The sequence below is a fragment of the Neophocaena asiaeorientalis genome, unplaced genomic scaffold (genome assembly GCF_003031525.2).
Source record: "Neophocaena asiaeorientalis asiaeorientalis breed wild unplaced genomic scaffold, Neophocaena_asiaeorientalis_V1.1 scaffold388, whole genome shotgun sequence".
NCBI lineage: Eukaryota > Metazoa > Chordata > Mammalia > Artiodactyla > Phocoenidae > Neophocaena > Neophocaena asiaeorientalis.
This window is the reverse complement of record NW_020172738.1, coordinates 1,610,338-1,635,275: the sequence shown is the minus strand read 5'-3', so window position 1 is coordinate 1,635,275 and position 24,938 is coordinate 1,610,338. Positions and strand designations below refer to the sequence as shown.

General features: G+C 47.0%; 1 protein-coding gene across 6 annotated transcripts in view; it reads left to right on the top strand.

Annotated features, from left to right (window-relative positions):
• The window catches only part of ARMC9 (armadillo repeat containing 9), a 135,071-nt gene that overhangs the window by 34,824 nt on the left and 75,309 nt on the right, over positions 1-24,938 (top strand). For 4 of the 6 annotated variants that reach the window (XM_024740580.1, XM_024740578.1, XM_024740581.1 and 1 more), the window contains exons 10-16: positions 7,162-7,196; positions 10,165-10,276; positions 13,549-13,641; positions 18,894-18,984; positions 20,854-20,977; positions 23,157-23,311; positions 24,796-24,872. In XM_024740580.1, the coding sequence (XP_024596348.1) occupies positions 7,162-7,196; positions 10,165-10,276; positions 13,549-13,641; positions 18,894-18,984; positions 20,854-20,977; positions 23,157-23,311; positions 24,796-24,872 (687 nt within the window). The remainder of the gene's footprint in view (positions 1-7,161; positions 7,197-10,164; positions 10,277-13,548; positions 13,642-18,893; positions 18,985-20,853; positions 20,978-23,156; positions 23,312-24,795; positions 24,873-24,938) is intronic. The other 2 variants (XM_024740577.1, XM_024740579.1) reach the window with 1 other exon arrangement.

Genomic DNA, 24,938 nt, shown 5'->3' with positions numbered 1-24,938 from the left:
CATGAAGAGGAAATTAGGGTACAATTTAGATCAATGTCCGGTGACTGAGTCAGTCGGATCTAGGATTGGGAAGAAGATTGCTTTTTTATTTGTTTAACGGAATACAGTCTACCCGAAGTCCAAACAGGATGCCATCAGTTTCAAGATAAATAGGTAGGCACAGACCAGCCTTCCTTCTAGCCTGGTCCTTGATCAGCTTCTCCTCGGGCTTGAGCGTTTCAATTCACTGTACTGACAGGAGCCTGGCTGAGGCCCATCAGAAAATGGCTGGTGCTACGAAGTTTAGTGCCTTTGATACTGGTTTCTAAATCTGGCTGTTAAGAATCTGGCCCTCTGCAACCTCATTCACTGTTGAAAGTTCAGAAGGGCTCAGTAAATAAGACCCTCCTTCCCCCTGAGTTCCGAGCCAATTGAAAAATACAACAATAGAATGAAGGGAAAAGGAGCTGGTGACATTGCCACTGATTCTGACAAGCTTATGTTGGAGAATGTGGATTTTTTTTTTTGGTAGGCAGGTGGGTAACCTACTTTTGAGCCCTGGAATTAAAGAAATGCTCCCCCCCCACCCCTGTCATGGACAGCTGTGGCCCAGCCCATGCTCTCCACCCGCTCCACCCATACCACTGGGGCTGTGCTCTCTGTGCAGCCTCACTGCCCAGAGGAGGGGGGTGCAGGGCGGTGCAAATCCAGTAAGTCACCCCCTCTGGGGGGTATATGTGAAGACTGTGTATGTGTGGAGGCCGAGGACCCCACTGAGGAGACAAGAAGTGTGTTTCCACCCTACCTCCTTCCCGCCCAGGTAACTGTGTCCGGAAGTCTGATGCATTATCGGAGCTGGGCGTCAAATCCACGTGCTCCCAGGGTTGATAATGATGGATTAAATCTGGAGAAGAGAGCTCTCCTGGGTGGCCTCTTCCAGCTTGACTGCTTGTCACCACCACCACAAACCCCAGGTTTGTCATGCCGTGGTCCTTACCAAATCAGGTTCCAAACCCTGGGGCCCATTATTTGCTGGGATTTGAGATGAATCTGATTTTATATTATCAGGAATCTAGTGATAAGTAGTAAAAGGAGAAACTTCTTCCTCAGAGCACAAGAGGGAGGTTTGTTGTGTGTTCTAAGGTTATACAAGGGATACAAGAATATGTGTTAGCTGGAAAATACACAACAATTTAGCAGTAAATGGAGCAAAGCAGAAACCCCTTCCCTCCCTCACACTCACCCCATCCTGCCTTCCTCCACAGATAAGTGTTGACTGTGTTTCATACGCATCCTCCAGACCTTTAAAAATTGTATATAATTGAGATGTTGTTACACATATCATTCTGCAGCTGTCTCCTTTCACTTAACTACATTTTTGAAAGTCTTTCCTGTCCCTTTAGCATACTTGTATTTCCCTTATCTTTCAGAATTTTAATTTGAGAACAATATGGTACATTTAGCCGTTCCTCTGGCAGACATCGTCGGTTTTTTGCTCTTTCTAATGATGCAGCGTCCATCTTTGTGTGCTGCAAATAGCATTTAAAAGTGCTTTGGTATGTCTTTCTCTTCCTAGCCCCCTGTTTGCAGTGGGCAAGCATGAATGCAGAGACACTCTCAAGGTGGAAATCTGAGCACAGCCCCCGGTTGAGTCCCAAGTCCCACCCTGTGGCGCCTGTAGGTTTGTGATTCATCGGATGGGAAAGTTTCCATTTAAACCCATCCTTATTGGAAAAATGGCTCTTTGGGGAATTGACCCTCCCTTTCTTCCACGACTCCAGGTAGGCCGCCCTGGAAATGCAAGTTACGGTACTTCCCGGCGTGATAGCATTAAATCTATTAAAGGCCCAGGACATGTGAATCTTAGGAGGCGTCTACTTGCAAAATCAACCATTTGGCGGGGGTGGCGGTGACCCTTTGGGGAGGTGGCCTCGTACAGTTGTTCAGGAAGCCTGGCTGTGGCACTATTCTGCTAAGGAGGGTACTTCCCGAAGCTTCCTGCTGTGTGGACTGTGGCTCTGCAAATGAAGTCCAGCCTCTTCAGCCTTGGCGTTCTCCCTTCGGTGGCTTGCTTAAGTCTTGGCAGGACGCCTGCCCTTTCCCCATGTTGCCACTGCATTTCGAGGCAGCCTTTCTGGGCCCAGTGCTCTGTGTATCGAGGACGGGGAGTTGCACACCTGGTTCCCCTCTCCCTACCACACCTCATACACCAGTGCCTGTCACGTACCTGAACTGACCCTGCTGATGTGAGGGTTGAATACCTTTGGTCTCATCAGTCGGTAGGACCGTGATCGGCAGAGGGTAACTGTGCCATTAGCTCAGACCTTTTCCCCGACCTCCAAACCCAGACTTACCGGCCTTCTCCCCGTGAATGTCTGACAGGCACGTCACACTTTCCGTGTCCCGACCCAGGCTCATCTTTTCCTCCACACAGGTGATTTCCCTCCTGTGTTTCTGTCTCAGCAAATGGCACTCCAGGGAACCCCGGGAGTCACCCGAGGCTCTTCCCTTTCCTCTGCCCTGTGCTCAGGTGGCCGTGGGGATCTGGGCGGGCTTCCTCCCTCCTGCCCGGCCTCTGTTGCTTTGTGTCTGTTCAGGCTCTCCCTCTTTCTGTCCTGGCTTAAAGCAACATTTCCTGACTGGTCTCAGTCTCAAAACTCTTAGATTTCTGATGGCTCATTCACATGGGAGCTGGAGTGACCTTTCTGGTTGTGTCTTATTTATTTACTTATGCCCTCAGGCTTCAGGTACATACAGGAATCCCATCTGGTTACTCCCTTGCTTAATACCTGTCATCGCTTCCGGTCTGACCTGTTCAGCATGGAGTCCCCAGCCCTCCATGATCTCATGCGCATCTGTCTCTCCAGGCCTGACTCGGGTCTCAGAAACCCCAAGAAGCCCCAGCGCCCGAGCCCCTGGCACCTCCCCAGGTGTGCGCGTTGCTGTGCACCTTGCCCGGCCCCAGGCTCTCAGATGCCTTCAGGCTGTGGGGGGGTGAGGCAAGGCCGAGGGTTCAGACACTGGGCGCGCCCACGCCACGCGCACACATAGCGCCACTTCCAGATCTCATTTGCACAGTTTTCCATTCCAGCGCTCCCCTTCTGCAGTCACAACCCTGCGTTTTCGAGTTGTGTCCGTACCCCTTCCTGTTACAGAGCTGGCCATAGCAGCCTCCCTTGGCCATGTGGCGGGGATGTCCCTCTGGGTCCCTGGCTCCCGTTGCCTCTCTGTCGCGTGGCCAACACACATTTCCTCAGGTTTCCCACAGTGGTGACTTAACCTCTCCTGGTGACCGTTCCCCATGAGGTCGCCTGACAAGGGTCCTGCCTTTGTCCTGCACCGCAGAGGCGGCCCCCAGGTTCAGCGTTAGTCCCACGTGAGCGGGGCCAGGGAAGAAGGGCTGGCAGTGGACCAGCCTGGTCCGAGGAGGTTTCTGGCTCCAGACGGGGCCTTCCTGTCGCCCTGGGGCTCGCAGCCACTGCTGGCGTCGGTGAGACTCCTTCTTTCTGACCCTCCCTGGGCTGCGCACACCCGCTGCTCCTGTGTGCGTTGAAGCCAGTCCCATGGGATGTCCCCGTCCCCAAGCAAACTTGTTGATGTCACAAGTTTGAGACACGCTTGGTACTGAGATTCACGGCCCTCAGCCGTACACCAAACTCCCCGGAGAAGTCCCGCAGTGACAGGCCCCTGCCAACCCAGTCCACCTCCAGTCGCTCGTGACCCAGGGACACTCTCGCAACGTCACACCTCCTCCCCGTTTCTCTAAGCACGCTTCCTGACGTCATGCATCATTAGCAAAGTCCCTCATCCTGCTCTTGTCACCAAGAGTGGTCCCAGGCTCGTGTGGCCCCAGTAACGCCCTCGCCCACACCATGACCCCGAGGGCCGGGCTCCGCTTCCTTGCCTGCAGCTGGGAAGGGGTGGGGACGTAGTTCTGCGTGTTTACTCTCGGCTTAGGTAGCTGTTCAGTTCCCCCGCATCCAAGCGTTGCAGAGAGCCTTGCCCTGAGCCCGGCACGGCACAGGCGCTCAGTGACTAGCCGACAGGTGCATACGTTCCTCATTCCACTGGCCTCTACCTGTGCCCGGAAGGGGCTGCCGCACGTTCACACCGTGCTTGCCCAGTGGAAAGCGCCGCCCCTCTGCGCCCACGTCCGCCGGGGCCGGGGCGCCGGCCTCCTCCTGGTGCCCCAGGCCTTGGGGGCCTTACTCTGAGTGCCAGCGTAGAATCCCGGAACTCACACAGCGCCCACCGGAGCTGCGGTCAGGGCCTCCTTAGCGAGGGGATGCTCCCTGGGCTTGTCGTCCATACTCAAAACCCAGAGTCACCTTGAAAGGGAAATTATTCCAACTGATGATGATTCTGGGGCCTCTCCCAGCTTTCTCTTCCTGGGGCTTTTCTTCCTTAGCCAGACTGTCGTAGCTGTGTCCACCCCACCTACGCGCAGAGCAGTGCCCGCAGCTGATGGCAGTGACCTTTAGAAATCCAATCCAAGGTAAAGGTTAGTCAACAGATCAGAGCAGCCCCCTGAGTGCTCGAGCATTCTTATTAACGCCTCCACCTAAGAAGGAAGTGGTAGCCGTCGCCCGCTGTGAGTTCTCCATTCCATGGGCAAATTTATACTTGGGTGTCAATGTTCAGGTCAACTTCTACTTCATAACTTACGCCCAGTACCTCTCAGCTCTAGCATCCCCGTCAGCACTGGGAGCTCAGCGTGGACAGGCAGAAAAGAGGGGAAGTTATGCTGACTTCCATGCGCTCTTGTTGGCATCTGCACCCACTGGTATAGCATTGCCACCATCTTGCAGGTGAGGCACGGAGGTTTATTTGATCATTGATTCTGCCCACTGGATTGCAAGCTCTCTGAGAAGAGGGCTTTTGCCTTGCCCACCGATTTCAGCGGTGCCTAGCAGAGGCCTGTTAGATGGTGGGCAGTCAGTACTTACTGAATGAAATACCACACCTTCCTCCCTCGTTAGGAGCAGGCTGGGTCATTCTCCCCTCGGCTCATTGCCAGCTTTAAAAGAAAATTTTTATTTACTTGATTGAATAGTAAAGTCTCAGTACTGTTTAACGTACTGGCTCTTCTCATGAAAGGGTCAGTTATTACTGCTTTTCAATTAATTTCTTCACAGGGCAAATAGAATGATATAGAATTTAGCAAAAGAGAAAAAAATCAGTGTTTTAAAAGATAGAGAACACTTTCTTTTCTTTTTTCTTTCTTTTTTTTTTTTGCGGTACGCGGGCCTCTCACTGTTGTGGCCTCTCCCGTTGCGGAGCACAGGCTCCGTACGCACAGGCTCAATGGCCATGGCTCACGGGCCCAGCCGTTCCGCAGCATGTGGGATCTTCCCGGACCGGGGCACGAACCCGTGTCCCCTGCATCAGCAGGCGGACTCTCAACCACTGCGCCACCAGGGAAGCCCGAGAACATTTTCTTAATTATGAAAAGAGGGAGTTGTATGTAAGTGAATTTTATTTGTGGAAATATGAAGTAGCCAATATCACTAACTTTAAAATATTTTTCTCTTGTGTATATATTATGTGAGTGTTTTACTATGGCTGTGTCCTTCATTGACCACATTACTGGCTCCTTGATCCCCTTAATGTGTTAGACAAGTCATTTAGATGACATTTCAAACAATGTTCTGAGCTCCTTGCTGTTTAAGCCAATAACAGGAATAACAAGTAATTAATTTTTGAAAAGTCAAGGGTTTAAAAAAAAAAAAGAAAGGAAAGGGAATTCCCTGGCAGTCCAGTGGTTAGGACGCCGAGCTCTGACTGCCGAGGGCGTGGGTTCAGTCCCTCGTCAGGGAACTAAGATCCCACAAGCTGCACAGTGTGGCCAAAAAAGAAAAGGAAAAGTCAAAGGTTAAAAGTTACAAGATCATACATGGTCATGAACCATTTGAAAGCCGGGTTTTCGGTCTTCAAGGTGAGAATATGGGGATCTGTAAATACTGCGAAGGGAAGCAGTTGAGAACGTGGCCGATTTATTACATTTAGTAAATCAGTCAAGTATTCTGCAGTGCCCACTTTTGGAAGTCAGTCTTCATTCATGCATTCAACAAATAAATGTTGATTGAGTGCCTCTGTGGTCCAGGTACTGTGCCAGGTGCTAGGGACATGCAGGTGCTATATCTCCAGCCCTTGTGAAACTCCATGCCTGCTAAAGGAGAAAGACACAGAAATGGCTGCAAAATGATCACAGTTCAATATGATCAGCGTGGATAATGTTCCGTTCTAGGGTTGTGGTGACATAGAGGGAACTGAGTGCTACTGCCTGCCCCTTCGGGAAGGGCTCCACAGACGGCTGAGACTTCCTCTCTTCGCCTCTACTTACTTTTGTCCCCTAGAGTTCTTTTAGACAAATTCCAAACATTCTATCATTTTACCTATAAATAATTCAATATACATCTCTAACAGATAAGGGCTTCAAAAAACGTAACCACAGTGCCGAATATAATTAATACTAATTCCTTAGTATCATGTAACACCAGTGCAGTCCATTTTCACATTTCCCGTGTTTTCTCAAAATGTCTTTTACGGTTGGTTTGAGTCCATCCAAACAAGTGTCATTCACAGCATTTGGTGGTTTCTCTATTTTAGTACATGCTGAATACCACGTTGCTGTAGTAGCAAAAACAAAACAATAAATGGGACGTGCCCATAAAGTAGGCAGTGATTTGGCCTATAGGCAGGATTAAAAGGGGGTAGGGTGGGAGGGGGATTGTGAATTTTTTCCATAAACACCTCTAGAGCGACTTGGTGCCAAGTGCATGTGTTCTTTGTATACTCAAAGATAAAATCTTAATAAAGAAGAAAACCAGGATAATAAACTGATTTTCATTGCTTTTGTTCTTTATGATGTCTTTGACTAGGCAGCTTTAAGTTCCTCTGGGAGCTTGGTCAGGGCGAACCCACCCTTTTTCTTATAGACTGCTGCTTGGAGTGGAGTAGCAACAAGCCAAAGGTGGGTGGCTTGGGAAATGCATCAGTAGGGTATTACTAAACTTGGACTTGGGCTAATTTTTAAATCATATACGATTATGGTTGGAGAATCCTGGTGGATGAAACACTTTGCAAATCCGTTGGTTCTGTGCCGTTACAGTGATTTGGGATTAATGCATTGCGGTCAGTGTCTAACACGATCTCTTTCCTTCTCTCCCCCTCCCCCCTCAGGCTTCAACCATGTTAAGAGCCTCCTTGGCACCCGTGTAAGTAACTACTCTTAGGAATTGTTATTAAGGAGAATAGCTATGGGTAAAACTGAAATTCAAAACAGTCTTAATAAAAGCTCTTAACCGCCTCGCTTAGACAAATTCCTTTGATTAAGCTGAAGCTACATGTGGGCATTAAAGGAAATACCAGTAATCATAAGTAATACTTACAAAATACTTACGAAAGTATCTTTTAAAGTCAGTTCTATTTACGTTGGTGAGGTAGCATCGAATGGAAAAAGTTGTTGAATTGTTCCTATAATATTCTATGGAAATCAGTTTAACCTACTGTCATACGGCAGCCAACAGAACGTTGCAATGTCTAAATTTTATGTTCTCTCCTGAGTCACATTGTGACCAGGGCCACAGGGTAGCTCTGTGTGTGCTGGGGCATTCCTATCCAAGTCAGCTAGGCTGTCCCCCGCGGGGGTATCTGATGCACGGGGGCTTCACCAGGCATATGTGTTGCACTAGTGGGGAAGTTGAGAACCTTTGGCATGGACACGAGGACTAGGGTGGGTTCCGGTGACCCTCTGAGCCAGCCTTGGGTGGTGGTGGGGATTGGAGGGTGCTATGATATTACCAAGACGCCTGCGGTCGATACGACATTCCTCCTTCCCTCGGTCCTGCCCGAGTCTGACATTAACCCTGCACTCTGTTCACTTCAGATAGTGGCTGTAGAATGCAGTGCTTATGAGCACGGACTGCCGGGGTTAAAACCCCCCTCTGCCACCGGCTCTGTGACCTTGGACCATTTTTATAACCTGTCTGTACCTCAGTTTCCTCATGGACTGTAGGAGAGTGGCTGGACCACAGAAATGGGGGATAGCCGAGCAACTTAGTAATATTGCCATTATTGGCAAGTAAATATGGCCTAAATATACATGACCGTTTTTCCTCCTTTGAGTAGAAGCTCCCCAGCTATGGAACATTATCAAACTTGGCTTTACAAATGGAACTTTTTTTGTCTAGAGAAAGAGCCTATTTGCATTTTAAATTAAAACTTTTTTTCATTTTGAAATAATTTCAGAGTTGCAAAAATAGAACAAAGAATTCCCGTATACCCTTCACCCAGATTCCCCAGTGTTAATATTTTACACAAGCCCAGTGCAGTTATCAAAATCAGAAAATTAATGCTGAAAAAGTACTGTCCTCTAGTCTGCAGGGCTTATTCACATTCTATCAGTTGTTCCATTACGTCCTTTCTCTGGTCTGGGGTTCAATCTAGGATCACACATTAGTCTTGTCATGTCTTAGTTTCCTTTAATTTGAAATCATTCTTCAGTCTTTGTCTTTCGAGGCCTTGACACTTTTGAAGAATACTGACCAGTTATTTATAACTGGAATTTTTTTAAGTATTTGTATTAATTTTTAAACTCACAATAGTATCTGCCTCTGGAAAAAAATAAAAATAATCAATGTGCCATGTACAGAGGTTTACCATTTACTATATTAAATAGAAGACTCTGGCGCTCCTCCCCAGGAGTGTTAACTGAGACCCCATTCGATGCCCTCTTTTCTGGCTTTTTCTTCCAGGCCCTATAAGAGGATCTCATTTTTTCTTTTAAAAACTAACCTTAAGGGAACACCCTGGCGGTCCAGTGGTTAGGACTGTGTGCTTTCACTGCTGAGGGCACGGGTTCGATCCGTGGTCTCGGGGAACTAAGATCCTGCAAGCTGCGTGGCGTGGCAAAAAAAAAAAAACCAAAAAAAAACTAGCATGTAATTTTTTCCTATAATGTAAGTAATACATGCTCATTATAGAAAATTTGAGTCTATAGAAACATGAAGAAGAAAATTTAGAGAACCCCAAATCCTACCTCCCCGAGGTATTAGCTCAGTTTTTACTCCACCCTTAAAAACAAATGAAACCCTACAGCTTTAGTCTTTTCACTCAGTTCTTCATGAATTCTCATTTAATATTAATATTCTCTGCACAGTATTAGAAGAATCGTATTTTGTTTTGTTCTTAGTTTTTTTATTTTGAAATAATGATAGATTCATAGGAAGCTGAGTCCCTCAGTGTCTCGGATAAGGTGGTGACATCTTATCTGACTGTAGTACAACAGCAAAACGAGGAAATTAACGTGGAGACAGTACAGACCTCATTCAGTTTTCAATTTTTCTATACACTCCAATCTTCTTCTATTCAACAGAACAAAATGTGAAGCTACTTGTTTTAGTGACAAGGCATCTGAGGTGGTCCCTTTTGTTTCTGGCCAGCCAGATGCAGGTGTTGGGTCATCTGCACCGTGTAAATCTCTGAACAGCGGTCTCTCTTAGCTGAAACCTGCCTTCGCCTGAGGTCTGACTCGGAGTCCTCCTGAGGAGGGTTTGCAAATTGCCCTACTTACTACCTGTCTCACTGGCACGTCCCCACTGCCGCTTCCTGGCCACACCCTCCTACCTCCCGGAGGGAGGGTCGGCTGTGCACCTACTCTTCACGGTTGTTTTCTGACTCCTGTTCTGTCCTTCACATCCCCCCAAGCCAGTCCGTCAGGCTTGAGAGGGACAGTGGCTTCAGGTTTTTAGGGAGGACCCTAGGGTAGCCTGCTGAAACTAATAAGCTTTGAACTTTGCTCAGGGTTCTAAATAGAACTCAAGATTCTATGAGGCCTCCAAGGTGATTTCATCCCCATGGTGTGGAGCCCTGGCCTATTGTGAATGTGCTGGTATCTAATCCCATTAGGCCGAGACTCCTTGTTTTAGGAAAAGTGTTATATAGACCCTGGTACATGCAACAGAAGAGACAGAGCTGAGCCCGTTGAAGCTGGGGTGGGGGGCCTGGAACCCAGCCCTCTTGGTGAAGGCCTGGAGTTAACACCAGGAGCACAGAGAGCAAGTGGGCCACTGCCCGTCCAGTGTGTCAGAGCAGCTCTAGGTGAGACTGTCATGATACTCAGGAGGTGTGATGAACATGCCCTTTTGCTCTGTTCTTTCTCTTTGAACTTGTGTTGCTGAGTAGGAAATTGAAGGATGTCCCATTACTGCCCTCCTTGGATTATGAGAAACTGAAGAAGGATTTGATTTGGGGGAGTGACCGCTTGAAAGCCTTCTTGTTGCAGGCTCTGCGCTGGGTAAGTACCTTTTTCCTGAAGTTAAAAAAAAAAAGGGGCTTCCCCGATGGTGCAGTGGTTGAGAGTCCGCCTGCCAATGCAGGGGACATGGGTTCGTGTCCCAGTCCGGGAAGATCCCACGTGCCGTGGAGCGGCTGGGCCCGTGAGCCATGGCCGCTGAGCCTGTGCGTCCGGAGCCTGTGCTCCGCAACAGGAGAGGCCACAACAGTGAGAGGCCCAGGTACCGAGAAAAAAAAAAAAAGACCATGCTGGTTTTCTTGTCTGGCTGCCTTACCTGTATCTTTTAACCCATCTTCTCAAAATCTTTCTTCATGCTTCCTGCTGACAACAAGAGTGGAAATGAAAAGCAGCTTCTGAAGATCACTGTGGTCTCTTTTAAAAAACCCCTATGTTGGCGTCACAGCTGCCATTGCCTTCACTCGATGATTTGATACATGATGATTTGGTACATGTAGTTTCAAGGCCCCGGAGACGTCCTGGCATCTGGCCCTTCCCTGGTCCTGAGCCAGACTCACAGCTGGTGGTGTCAGTGTTTTAGAGCACGAGTCCCGCTCACACTGACCCCCGCAGACACCTCTGGATTTAGGTATTCCCCCACAGCCACACGAGCAGGCATCAAGGGTGAAAACTTATTAACAAGTCTTTAAGGAAAATAGAGTGTAATCTAAATAGTTGCTTTTCTGAGAATTCCCTGGTGGTCCAGTGGTTAGGACTCCATGCTTCCCCTGCAAGGGGCACAGGTTCGATCCCTGGTCAGGGAACTAAGATCCCGCAAGCCACGCGCGCAGCCAGAAAAAAAGAAAAAAGAAAAAAAGCCTTCGTTTAGATAAATAAATGGTTGCTTTTCTCGCCAATTTTCAGATTGATCACAGTTAAGGCAGTGGTTCTCAAGCTTTCTGGTCCCAGACCTCTTGACACTGTCAAAAATTACTGAAGAACCCAAAGAGCTTTTGTTTATGTAAATTTTTTTTTTTTTTTTTTTTTTTTTTTGCGGTACGCGGGCCTCTCACTGCTGTGGCCTCTCCCGTTGCGGAGCACAGGCTCCGGACGTGCAGGCTCAGCGGCCATGGCTCACGGGCTCAGCCGCTCCGCGGCATGTAGGATCCTCCCGGACCGGGGCACGAACCCGTGTCCCCTGCATCGGCAGGGGGACTCTCAACCACTGTGCCACCAGGGGAGCCCTTGTTTATGTAAATTTTATCTACCAAAATTTCACAGTATTAGAAGTTGAAGCTGAGAAAACGTAAAATATATATTTATTAATTCATTTAAGATGAACAGTAATAAACCGAGGACATAACATAACATATTTTTTATGAAAAATAACTAGTTTCCAAACTAAAAAGAAAAATTAGTGAGAAGACTGACATTGTTTTACACTTTTATAAATTTCTTTAATGTCTGGCTTAATGGAGGGCAGCTGGATTGTCATCTCTGCCTCTACATTCAGTTTGTCACAGTATCTATCACACTTCATATGACCTCTGAGAGGTTGATCATTAAAAAGACAAAACATGCCTTAGTATTATTATGAAAATAATTGTGACCTTCTAGACTACCCTGAAGGGACTCTCCAAGTGTAGTATGGGGAACCCTTCTAGATCCCCAGGCTTCCCCAGACTACGTTTTGAGAACTGCTGGCCTAAGTCAACACTGGTTCACTCTTTTTTTTTTTTTTTCTTATTGGAGTACAGTTTATTTACTTATTGGGCTCTCTCTAGTTGTGGCAAGCGGGGGCTACCCTTCGCTGCGGTGCGCGGGCTTCCCATTGCAGTGGCTTGTCTTGCTGCAGAGCATGGGCTCTAGGCGCGCAGGCTTCAGTAGTTGTGGCATGTGGCTCTAGAGTGCAGGCTCAGTAGTTGTGGCACACAGGCTCAGTAGTTGTGGCGCACGGGCTTAGTTGCTCTGCGACATGTGGGATCTTCCCGGACCAGGGCTCGAACCCGTGTCCCCTGCATCGGCAGGCGGATTCTTAACCCCTGGGCCACCAGGAAAGTCCCTGGTTCACTCTTTAACTGAACAATCGATTCTAATTCACCTTGAAATAGCGTCAAACCCCTTCATGGATCCCCAAATTTCAGGTTATTTTGACGTCCAAATGCCTCTGAGTGATTTCCCCATCTCTCTGGAAAGCACTTGCACTCTGATGGTTGGCAGTGCTTCCGGGAATGTGGTCTGGAGGAGCACTCTGAGGACGCTCCAGGATCAGCAGGAGGAGTCCTGGGGCCAGTGTGTCTGCTCTGGTTTTGTTGACTAGAGTGGGTGGGGTGGCGTGAGTAACCGCTAGTGGCTGTCCCTGCCCGGAGGTTTGCCGCTGCTCCAGTTACCAGCCTCCCTTTCTTCGATTATCCGCCGGGCACTTGCTATCGGTCCATGCTATTAAGCCTCTTGGCGAGACAGGATGTTCCTTTGCTGAATGAATGTCATAGAGCAAGCAGGAAAAATAAAGAGATCCTTGTAATTCTGTCTGAGACCCCTCCAGCCCCTCACCCCTCCACCCCAGCCCAGCAGTAGCCTCCGAACTCACCAGAAGGGCGGCAGCCCCTGTGACCGTGTAAAGCCCGTGGGTGAGAAGGCGGGAAGAGCAGCAGACTGTCCGGAACCCAGAGGTGGAGGTCCTGAGAGGCCGGTGTCCCGGAGAGGTGGGACCCACTGCGGCCAAGGAGGGAGGCCCTGGGGGAAGAGAGGACCGTATGCAAGGAGGGCGGTGCCAGGGGTGCCACACGCGCGCACGCACACACACACACAGTATCCGCAGTGCTGCTGCGCCAGCCCCTGTGGGATGGGTCTGCTCTGTGCGCCTGGCGCTCATTCACGGCCCCCCCGTCGGGCACCACGCAAAGGCACCCTGTGTTTTCACACCCCCCTCGGCTGGACCACACGTCCCCAGCCCCCACTGCGCTCACATCCCCCCGTGCTGCCCAATAGTCTGCTCGTCCTTCGGGTACCAACTCTTGAGCCACTTACGATAAAAAAAAAAAAAAAAGCCCTCTCCAGGCATTGGTGTGCTGTCTCTTATCTGCTCCTTACAGTCCAGTCCAATACAATCCTTCACTGCTCTGGAGGTTACATGTGTAAGCTGACTCCTGCATCGCCCATTCAGAAGTACGTTGTAATTTTTTGTTAGCTGACTTGTTGGCTGGTTGGCCACCCGGCTGGGTATTACTCACCTTGTTTGGTGAAATGCATAGTTACTGGTGCTGCCAGCTGCGGGAACAGTTTCCTCCACATCGACACTTGGGTCCTGTTGCCCTTGTTTTTCTTCATTCTAGCGCTTGACCACATCGCACCCTGGAGAGCAGAGGGAGACCGTTCTGCAGGCCTACATCAGCAACGACCTCTTGGACTGTCACAGCCATAGCCAGGTGGGTGAGAGAGGGGCCAGCGCCCAGCCAGGGCCTGCATTTCTGGGAAGGATCTTAGAAGGAGGAGGCTTTCATTTCTATGCATATCTTCATCGTAGTGACTGTATGTCAGCCTGGGGCTTCTGTTAGCTTCCAAAATCTGCCGTCCACCCTGGACACTGGCCCACTTTTCACTTCTAATGCAGAGTCCTAAACGAGCTAGTACTGCTTGATTCAACTCCGGAGCCCTTTCCTGCCATTTTTCCTTTTCTCAAATTCCCTGCTCTTTCCCTCACCCCACTGCTTACCATGAGTCCTGAAAACTCAGCATGACTTACAAGGGGCAAGGCAGGTAAGCAGATTCAAGTTGTTTTCATCTGGGCCTGACTTAAAAAGTGTCTTGGGCTTCCCTGGTGGCACAGTGGTTGAGAGTCCACCTGCCGATGCAGGGGACACGGGTTCGTGCCCCGGTCCGGGAAGATCCCACGTGCCGCGGAGCGGCTGGGCCCGTGAGCCGTGGCCGCTGAGCCCGCACGTCCGGAGCCTGTGCTCCGCAACGGGAGAGGCCACAGCAGTGAGAGGCCCGCGTACCGAAAAAAAAAAAAGTGTCTTCAACACTTTTTGTATATAGCTTTGGACCAGATAGGTCTAATGGTGCAGTGGGAAAAGTATGGGGTTTAGAGGGAGGTAAACTGGTTTCAAATCTCTGCCCCACCGGCTATTGGCCAGACACCCTTAAGCAAATTTCTCAGTCTCAGGGAGATTTCCACCACCAAGAAGGGGCCATCACCTGCCTCGTGAGGTCGTTGGGATGGCTGCATGCGGTCACGTGTGGGAAGAACTTAACCCAGGGCCCAGCTCGGAGGAGTCCTCCTCCCGCCTCCTCATCCCTCTTCCCCAGGGTTCTCAGCACCTGGCCTCCTACCGAAGGAGGATCGACAGCTTGAACATGCCCTATGCAGAGAAGATACTGCATCTCATTATTTCAGTTTCCTCCAAAATGCCCTAAAAACTTCATCTCCCTACTGTTAGGCTTCACAGTGTGTGCCCTGAGTGCAGTATCAATACCTCTCGGGATCGCTGATGAAACAGCCCTGGAGAAAGCTTGTTGCGCGTAATCTGTTGTGTGCACAGGCGACAGCATTTAAGGGTTTTGAGTTTCTTCTTTGTACACGATCATATTGTTCCCATGAAACAGTTAAGTATGAAAAATAAGTCCCTCAAATTCTTATTTTCTTTTCCTTTTTTTTTCTGTTGGTATTTGCAATGGCACGGAAACCAGCCTATAAGACACGGAGCAGCTGAAGAATACACTGTCATGACTGAACGAACTCAAATTCAAAGAGTGGATTCAATACTGATTCTTTCTGAACTGTGATATTTCATTGAATCTAAGAAGTAATTTCTCCCCCCATCTTAGCATTTCCGAAACTGGGGTGTATCTAATAGCCGACGGCCTGTTACAGTTTACCTTGCAGTGCTTTTTTCTTTCTTGGTAATATATAAAAAAAATAATATGTCCTCCGATGAAAGGTGTCTTAGGTTTTGTGATATATGATATTTGTCAAAATGCCGAAATCTTGATAGCCACTGAAGATGTCATATCTTCCTCAGGTCATTATTTTTAATTGCTATCACTTATTTATTTTTTTTAATAAGGAATGAGCTGGAGTTACCTTAAAATGTCAGAGAATCTGCAGAGCAGGAGAACTCCTTGGGAAATATGGGTGCCGTGTCACCATGACACCAAAATAAATTGGGAGATATATATATATATATATCTCCCACGTTTTGTTTATCCATTGATCAACAGACACTTGAGTTACCTCTACCGTTTGGCTGTTGTAAATAACGCTGCATTGAACGTGAGTGCGCACACCCTCGCTTTTGTCTCAGTCAGTTCCTTGCTTTTCTTTGTACTGTCCTCATTTGCATGTGTACCCTGAACAATATAGTGTTTGATTTGGGGTTTGCTGAGTGGCAAGCACAGACCTTGCTCTGCACGGGAAGGGTACTGTTCCCACGTTAGATGAAGGCACCTGGGGGAGATGACATGAATAACATTGCTGGATTATAATCAGACGTAGCTTCTCTGGGCTCTTAATGGTCCCCTCTGGGGACATTGGTAATCAGAGTCAGGAGACAGTCCCAGGAAGCACAGGGCCTCTGGCAGGGCTGAAAGGTAGGCCAGGTCCTGGTTATCCAGCAGCAATATGTATGGCCAAGGGGAATGGTGAGCCGCTCTGTAATTTGGGTTTTTAAGCTTGCCTCGCTCGTCTACTTCTAGCTCTCAGGAGCTGATCACATGAGAACACTTCTGTGGGGATGAAAAGACTTTCCACAGCTGATCCACACAGCAGGGTGTGAATGGGGGAGCTGGAGCTTCATCAGAACAAGGGCAGGGGTATCCAAGTGTGGATGAGTCTGGGCTCGCCTTACCCAGGTAGTTTGCACTCTATTTGAAAATATGTTACATGGTGCACTACTTTGGATCCCTGGCCGTATTTGCTAAAACTGCATAGTCTGTGTCCTAGCAAAACCACTCCTAAGTATAACCCCAACAGAAATGTGTCCATACGTTCAACTAAAAGATGTGTAAGAATGCTCATAGCAGTGCTATTTATAAGAATCAAAACACTGGCTATAACCCAAATGTCCCGTCAAGAGTAGAATGGATAAATCAACTGGGATATATTTGTAAAATGAGATGTATTGAGCAATGGGAAGGAGCACACAGCATACAACACGGATGACTCTCACAGACATAATACTGAATGAAAGAGTCAGACATAAAAGAATACATACTACATGACTTTACTTATTAAAAAATTTAAAAACGGACAGAACTAACCTACGACATAAGAAGCCAGGAGAGATATTGCCCTTGATTTGGAAAGGGACCCCGGAAGGGTGTCTGGGGCTTTGGTAATGATCTGTTTCTTTTTTTTTGCTGTACGCGGGCCTCTCACTGTTGTGGCCTCTCCCATTGCGGAGCACAGGCTCCGGACGCGCAGGCTCAGCGGCCGTGGCTCACGGGCCCAGCCGCTCCGCGGCATGTGGGATCTTCCCGGACCGGGGCACGAACCCGTGTCCACTGCATCGGCAGGCGGACTCTCAACCACTGCGCCACCAGGGAAGCCCAATGTTCTGTTTCTTGATTTGACTACCGGTTACCCACGTGTCGTCAAGCGGCACACTCATGATCTGGGCAATATTCTGAATGGATGTTATATTTCAATAAAAATTTTACCTAAATGAATATGGTACAGTGGCAATAGGCATCTTGGGGATGACAGCCTTTGGTATGTCACTCTCCTGAGTCAGTCATTCAGCCTGTACTGGTGGCCCTCCACATCTGGGGCACAGCTGCCTTCCAGAAATCTCTTTTCACCAAACGTATGTTGATTCCTTGCAGCCCTTTCCTGAATTGGATCTCTGTTTCCAATATTCTGTATTGTCTTCTTGGTGAAGCCTTTAGTTAATAGCTTCTAGAAAAAGGATGGATGGGAAGTATATTTTTCAAGACTGTGTATGTCTGAAAATATCATTATTCTTTGTATAGAACTCTGGGCTGTAAATAATTATCCTTCAGAATTTTGAAGATATTGCTTCATTGTCTTTTAGGTTCCAGTGTTGCTGTTGAAAAGTCCCAAGCCATTCTAATTCCTGACCCTTTGTATGTGGCCTGTTTTTTTCTCTCTAGAAACGTGTTGAATCTTTTCTTTTTCACCAGTGTTAATGAATTTTCCATTGATGCCTTTCATGATGTGTGTTTGATTCACTGTTTTGGGCACTTTGTGACCCCTTTCAATCTGACAACTTTAGTTTTGGGAACTTTTCTTGAGTTGTTTTGTTGATGATTTCCTCTCTTGTTTTCTCTGTTCATTCTTTCTGAATGTTGGGCCTCTTGAACTGGTTCTCTAATTATCTTTTTTCTCATATTTTCCATGTTTTTCATTTTGTTCCACTTTCTGGGAGATTTCCTCATCTTTATTTTCCAACCCTCCTGTAGAGTTTTTCATTTCCCTTTTTTGTGTTTTTTTTGTAGCATTCTGTTGTTTCATGGATACAGTTATCTCTCTGAGGATATTAATGACAAATTTTGTCTATTTTTAGTTTTCTTCTCCCTGCACAGTCTCATTTCCTCCAAGTTGCTTCTCTCCCCTGTCCCATTTGTTTTGGCCTTATTTTCCACGTTAGAAACTTTCCTTGAGTTCCTGGTAGACCTTGGTTATCTCCTAATGTTTAGAGTGGAGGGACTGAAAAGCTGACTGGCCGTTCTGAAGGTGAGGGTCAGGCCTGTAGGCATAGAGCTCCACTGAGGTTGACCCTGGTGGGCCATCTGTTGGGAACCTCTGATTTCAGGAACTTTAGTTCTTTCCCTGTTTCCAGGGCTGGTCATTCTCCTCCAGGAAGTGTCTTCTAATCTGCCTAGAAGGTAACAGTCTGGTTGGCAGTGTTCCGAGAGCCAGGTAGGGGAAGAGGATGGGGGTGGCTCTCTGTCGAGCATTTATCCTGCTTTTAGGCACCACTCCTGCTCCATTTTGGTGTGGCAGCCCTGCTCCCCTGTGCCTGCTGCCCTCCGTCCAGAGACCTTTTGTGTCTCTCAAAAGAGAGCGCTCCCAGATGTGTGATGGGAGGTGCACGGGAGGACAGCTGTGCCGGAGCAGTGCGGGGGGGACCTAGCTGCTGCCTCCACAGCTTTCATTCCTTCTTCTTGATTTCCCCCCAGTTCTTGAGACTTCTGAGGATTGCGTGACGTAAGCTGGGTGATTCCTCATTGCCCGCCTGGCGTTCTCGGGTCTGCTAAGTTTGTTACCATCCTGCATTCATGATTCCAAGATTGTGTTGTTATAGTTTCTTGTGCTGTCCTCTCTGTCCTTGAAGATTTGTCTCCTTCATTTACTGTAGTTTTATGGTGGTTTTGGAGGGAGCGCAGTTAGACGAGTGTTGGATCAATTGTTCTACCTGGAAAGACGTCAGCCACAGTAATAGCAAGTAGTGTTGCTTACTCGGTGCCGGTCACCATTCTAAGTGCTTTGAATAATTGATTCTTCTAAATTTGGAAGACTGAGAAACATATTTTTTTTGCCAACTCTCAGAAAAAAAGTCAGTTGGAAATCAAGACCGAATCGCCTCTAATAAGTTCACTCAGAGGAAGAGAACAGCAGACCTGCAGAGGAGGCATATGCTTCCCTCTCGCTTTTCTCTCACTTCATTGCTTTTCCTCTTTTGATTATATTTTTTTAACTGTTTATTTTTTTCTCCCATAGAGGAGCGTGCTGCAGCTGCTGCACTCAGAGAGCGAGGTGGTGCGGCAGTACGCGGCCAGGCTCGTCAACGCTTTCGCATCCCTGGCAGAAGGTGAGACGGCAGCTCCTCGCCGACTGAGGGGAAAACGATGAAAAGCTGAGAATTATGTTTTCTTTGGCGGACAAAACTGAAGACTTAAGCCCGGATGCAGCGTCTTACCTAGCTCAGAGGGACTGCTCTGAAGAGGCAAGGGGGGAGCCAGGGTATAAAAGAGTTTTTGCAGCAAAGCTGAGATAGACAGAGCATCAAAAGCTTACTGTCGTTAAAGAAAACCAGACATCTCAAGTTAAGGAATTCAGCACTTTTCTGTGCACGGGATGATGCAAGAGTCTGGGCTCACTGAAATCATTCCTTTGACAGGCACCTCGGCGATCTAGGGCCATATCCTGTGCTTTCCCATCCTGAACCTCTTCAGGGTGCACCGCTGGGGGTGGCTGCAGGGGCTGAGGGCTTGGCAGCGGGCAGCCCGTTGGTCTCCATCCTGAGCTTCCTCAGGGCTCACCGTCCAGAGTGGCTGCAGTGGCTTGATGGCTGCAACATCCTTTGCTTACTGATACGGCAGGCAACATTTTGTTTTCCATTGATACCTTCAAAGAGAAGAGCTAGGTCTTGTGGATGTGTTTTTCCCTGTGAAAACACATTCTTCCCCAAGTTTCTTAGCAGTGACATGTGATTCCTCAGCTTATTACTGTTTAATGCATCTAAGGTCTTTTGAAAAACTTAGTTGTTGTCATATTGCTGTAACTTATGTCAGAGCAGATTTTGATGGTTTGGGAGTTTATTTTGTTAGCCTTTGGTTTTATTTTGTAAACTTTCTGGTATTGTAACGTAGTACTTTTTAGATTGCTCTCAAGATAGCAGGTAATGCATTTTTTATCATTTTCTACTTAAGGCCAAATAAGGTTGGTGAAATAAAGTGATCCCAGTAAGCACTATACCATGTCTTTCAAAACACTAATCCTTTTAAATCAAGAGGATTTGAAAATTCCCAAAATAACATGCCACCATAATTTAATTCAAAATGATTTTACAAAATGCTATTACCTCCCATAAATTCTACTTTGTTTGAGCTCTTTTTAACACGAATAATGGGAGTTTTAAATTGTGACTGTATGACACTCCAGAAGTCTTTTCATTCATTTGTTTGTTGTTCCAGCCATTTAACAAACATTTTATGATAAGCCAGGGTATGTGCCAAGGACCATTCATATAATATGGTTGAACTTTATGTCTGAGATTAATGTCACCTGTATCAAGATACAAGTTCACAACAGGCTAGTGATGGGGTCCCAGGTATGGTTCCTAACTTCTTCTCCAGGCCATGGGTGTGTCCAGAAAGCACTACTGGGCTGCCTCTATTGTTAAGACTAAGAGGTTCATAACACACAGATTCATCACCCCCTTTTTCCTTGTGATCTGACTTTTGGGTTCAAGATTTTGGGTAGGGACTTCCCTGGCGGTCCAGTGGTTGGGACTTTGCCTTCCAGTGCAGGGGGTGTGGGTTCAATCCCTGGTCGGGGAGCTAAGATCCCACATGCCTCACGGCCAAAAAACTAAAACATAGAACAGAAGCAGTATAGTAACAAATTCAATAAAGGCTTTAAAAACAAAAAATGGTCCACATCAAAAAAAATCTTAAAAAAAAAAAAAGATTTTAGGTAGATAAAAGACAGTGCTCAGCACAAGAACACGGTGATGAATCATGTTTAGATGACAGGAAAAGTGGTTTTCCATTCATTAGATAGTTGATTGAGTAAAACCAACTTGCAGTTGAAGTATGCTTTAATAAGTTTTCTAGAACATAAAATTACCCAAACTCTACGTGTGTTATATGCAAAGTTTTCATAGAAAGTGGTTTTGGAGCATGAACTTAACACAAGATAAATTCTCTCCCTTGTTCATCTCTGGTTATATTATTAGGTCGCCGCTACCTTGCCCAGAGCACAAAGGTGCTGCGGATGCTGGAAGAGAGGCTGAAGGAGGAAGACAAGGACGTCATCACCCGGGAGAACGTCCTCGGGGCCTTGCAGAAGTTCAGCCTCAGGTGCTGACCGTGCAGTAGGTCATGGTGGCGCCTGTGACATCAACTTGGGGGTTTCTTAGCCACTGTTTTGTGCTTATTTGGTCCCAGTGACAATCCAAGATGCAGGTGATGTTTTTCAGTGAATGCTTAGAAGAGGTTGGGTGACTTTCTGAAGACGAGCTGGAAAGCGTACCTCGGATCCACTAAACCATCCTGCTCCTACACTTTAAAGCACTGGTATATTCTCCTAATGACCATTATCTCGTGCTGACCAGGTGCTAGATGCTAGATTGTGTCTCAGGCCATGTGCAAGGTTTGGAGATAAGCACGTGAATGCACCCCGCGAGAGCCTCCACCTGCAAGTGCCCACAGTTCACTGTGGGGGAGGCACGTGTAGATGTGCAGTCACAGTCGGGGGGTGGGTAGGTTGCTTTGTGGAAGTCAGGGGTGGAGCCTCCTGGTGTCTGGTCACCCATCTCAGCCGCCTGCGCCGTAGTCTCAACCTGGACCTGGTCGTGACTTGGGAGTGCTCCACATTCGAGATTTAAAACTCAGACACCTCTTCTTGAAGCAGATCTGACGTCCTCCCAGAGCTTTTTTTTTTTTCTAAATTGGCAGCATTATTAAGGTGTATTTTACATACCACAAAATTTACCCCTTTTAAGTGTACAATTCAATGATTTTTGGTACATTCACCGAGTTGTACAACCATCACCACAGTCTAATTTTAGAACATTTCCATCACCACAGAAAGAAACTTCATGCCTATTTGCAGTCACTTTTCATGCTTATCCCTCTCGCCCCAGGTAACCACCACTCTGCTTTCTGTAGATTTACCTGTACTGGTGTGGTCTTTTGTGACTGGCTTCTTTCACTTGGCATAATGTTTTTGAGGTTCATACAAGTAGCATGTACCAGTGCTTTGTTCCTTTGTGTTGCCGAATAACATTCCATTACGTGGACAGACCACATTTTGTGTATTCATTCATCAGTTGATGATATCTTGGTTGTTTCTACTTTTTGGCTATCATGCATAATGCTGCTATGAACATTTGCATACACGTCTTTGTGTAGACCCATGTTTTCTTTTCTCCTGGGTGGGTATCTAGGAGTGGAATTGCTGGGTCATATGCTAATTCTTCCAGAATCCATATTCCCTGATGACCACCTGACTTTCTCATTGACTACTAAGAATTTTAGTACCTTGAGTCCCCAACTTTTTCTCTCAGTCCCTAACTTTTTCTCTCAGTCCCTAACTTTTTCTTCCCACCAGATGTGGTTAACATCTGACTGGCTCTCACTAATAAACTAAAACCTGAAAAGGGACATATTCTAAGTGTGTGTATGTTTTGTGGGGGGAAAGCTGTAGATGTGTAGTTCCTACTATTTGCCACGTCCCTGCTGATGAAGATTTCTCGTTCTACCTATATGAATTGAAAGAACTATAAATAATCTCCAGAGTTATTACTTCCCCAGATCATAGGAACATGTTTCTGTCGGTTTATAACGATGATTCAGCTTGGTGTTGACTCTATTTGAAAAACTTTTAGAAATTGAATAACTTCAGTTATTATAGCGCTTAGTCCCATCAGTTCTTAAGGTTGACGTGATAACATCCACTGTAACACGTTATGATGAGGCATTGAATTTTGTAAGATTTTACACCTGGGCCTTGGGTAGAAAATAATTCCATATAAATTGTATTACCCAGGTTACTAAACTGGCCTTACTCTATAGAGATCTGAGTCAAAATGGTATTGAGCTGGTTTTATATGAGCTGGTCTTCTTTTTTGTGTTTCTTTACTTTTACATAGCTCAGAGTGCCTCAACTACATTATATAGACTAGACTTCAGGTAAAAATCTGTTTGTCAGTGAACCATTTCTATGACTCTGTTTCCTGGGTTAAGTAGACCAAAAGCTATCAGTAAATATTTATTAAGTATTTGAAGTAATACGCTGCTAATTCTAAATATTGAAAAGGAAACTTTCAGAGTAGGAAGTCTCCTTACTGCCTCATTTTTCTTTAAACCTTCAGTAACATCCCTGAAAGGTAAAGAATTTATTGTTGTAGTTTCCGTTGTACAGGTCTAACAGTAAGATATTCGCCAGGGTCCGTAACTTCTGTGAAGGTTCTTTTCTGATAGGCATTCACACTACCATGTACTGTCACATGAAAGGTTTCCTGCTAACTCCCCGCAGGCTGTCTCATCCTAGGCGCCCACTGCAGACAGCGATGATTCAAGATGGCCTCATCTTCTGGCTGATTGACGTCTTGGAGGAGCCTGACAGCCTGTCAGACTACACGCTCGAGTACTCGGTGGCCCTGCTCATGAACCTCTGCCTTCGGAGCACAGGTCTCACTGTTGCCATCCCCCTGCCCCCAGGCTCTGGAGTCCCCACGAGCCTGAAGCCTGATGTGGTCTGCCTTCCGTTTCCCTCCCAGAAAACTCAAAACAGAAAAAGAGTGAAGCATGTCCAGCTAGGTATAAAGCTATTGAATCCCTAAAGCCAAGATACCACTCTGGCCTTGGAAAGAATAATTTATACATATATGTATGTATATATATATATATATATATATATGCAGAACCCACATTAAGAGGAGATTGAATTACATTATGTTTTTCTTCATTTTCATTGCATTATTCAAAGGTAGGAAGTGAAGAATTATGATCTGTTTTATCTGAAGACAGAGAAGTATGTTCCCAAGATTCCACAGGATTAAGTTGGTGACAGAGCAGCGACATTAAACCAGGCTTCCTGCTCTTAATCACAGTCGCCTTCCCCACTCCACCTCGTACAGACAGTGATTCCCATGTGACATCTCAGGTCATTTATGTCTTGATCAATAAAGGGAGGGAGTGATTTTAGCTTTCCTGCAGGTTCCATCCCACTTAAATGATCTGTGCCCTGGGATAGAAGAAGCTTCCTTGGAGAGGTGCCACGTCCTGCCCATGGCTGACCTCTGTCTGAGAAGGTGTTGAGAAAGCGTTGGGAGAAGGTTACCTGGATAAATAGCTCCGGGATGTTTGTTAGAAGCTCCTTCACCCTCAGATGCCTTGGAATCTGAACCACCTAACTGTGTTGTTGACTGACTAAATGACTTACTTCTATCTTCTCTTTTAAAAATATAGCATATGCAAATTTCCTAGCTTTAAAACATTTATCAGATTATAATCGGCTTGTCTTTATTATCATCAGTTTATTTGCAATGATTGCCCTGATGATGTTTGGACTTCCTGAAATAGCTGGAGGATTTTTAAGTGATGGCCTGTGCACTTGGGAGGAGAGCATGGCCCTTTGACTCATCGTGCTTTCAGTGTAGTGAACAGCTCTGACCTCCTGAATAATAAGAACCGCCTCCACTTACTGAGCACTGGGAGTGTGCCACCCTATACTGAGCCGCCGGGACTTCCCTGGCGGTCCAGTGTTTACGATTCCGCGCTTCCAATGCAGGAGGAGGCTCAGGTTTGATCCCTGGTCGGGGAACTAGGGTCCCACATGCCGTGGCGCTCGGCCAAAAAAACATGAAAAACTGATGCTCTCTTTCTGTCTCATGGTCCTGTCTCCTTGTCTCACATTGCTTTGGGAAACTTTAGTGTTCACATCCTGAGATATACTGAGCTACTTAATTCTACATCGCCCTTTGAGGTGGACATTATAATCCCCAAGGGACCCCAGAGGAAGATATTGGGCCCCGAGTCGGTGAAGTGACTCACCCAAGGTCACACAGCTCACAGGCAGAGGAGCCAAGGTTCATATTCAAGTCTGCCTGACCTGAAACTGTGCCTCTGAGTTTAGACATGTCCTGTTTTGTTTCTCTCTTTTTCTCCTAAAGGGAAGAACATGTGTGCCAAGGTGGCGGGCCTCGTGCTGAAAGTTCTTTCGGATCTGCTCGGCCATGAAAACCGCGAGGTACCCAGTCAGCGCCGTAAACCCCGGGCTTGGGGGAGGGTGGCCCGGGGTACTTACTGCACTTGC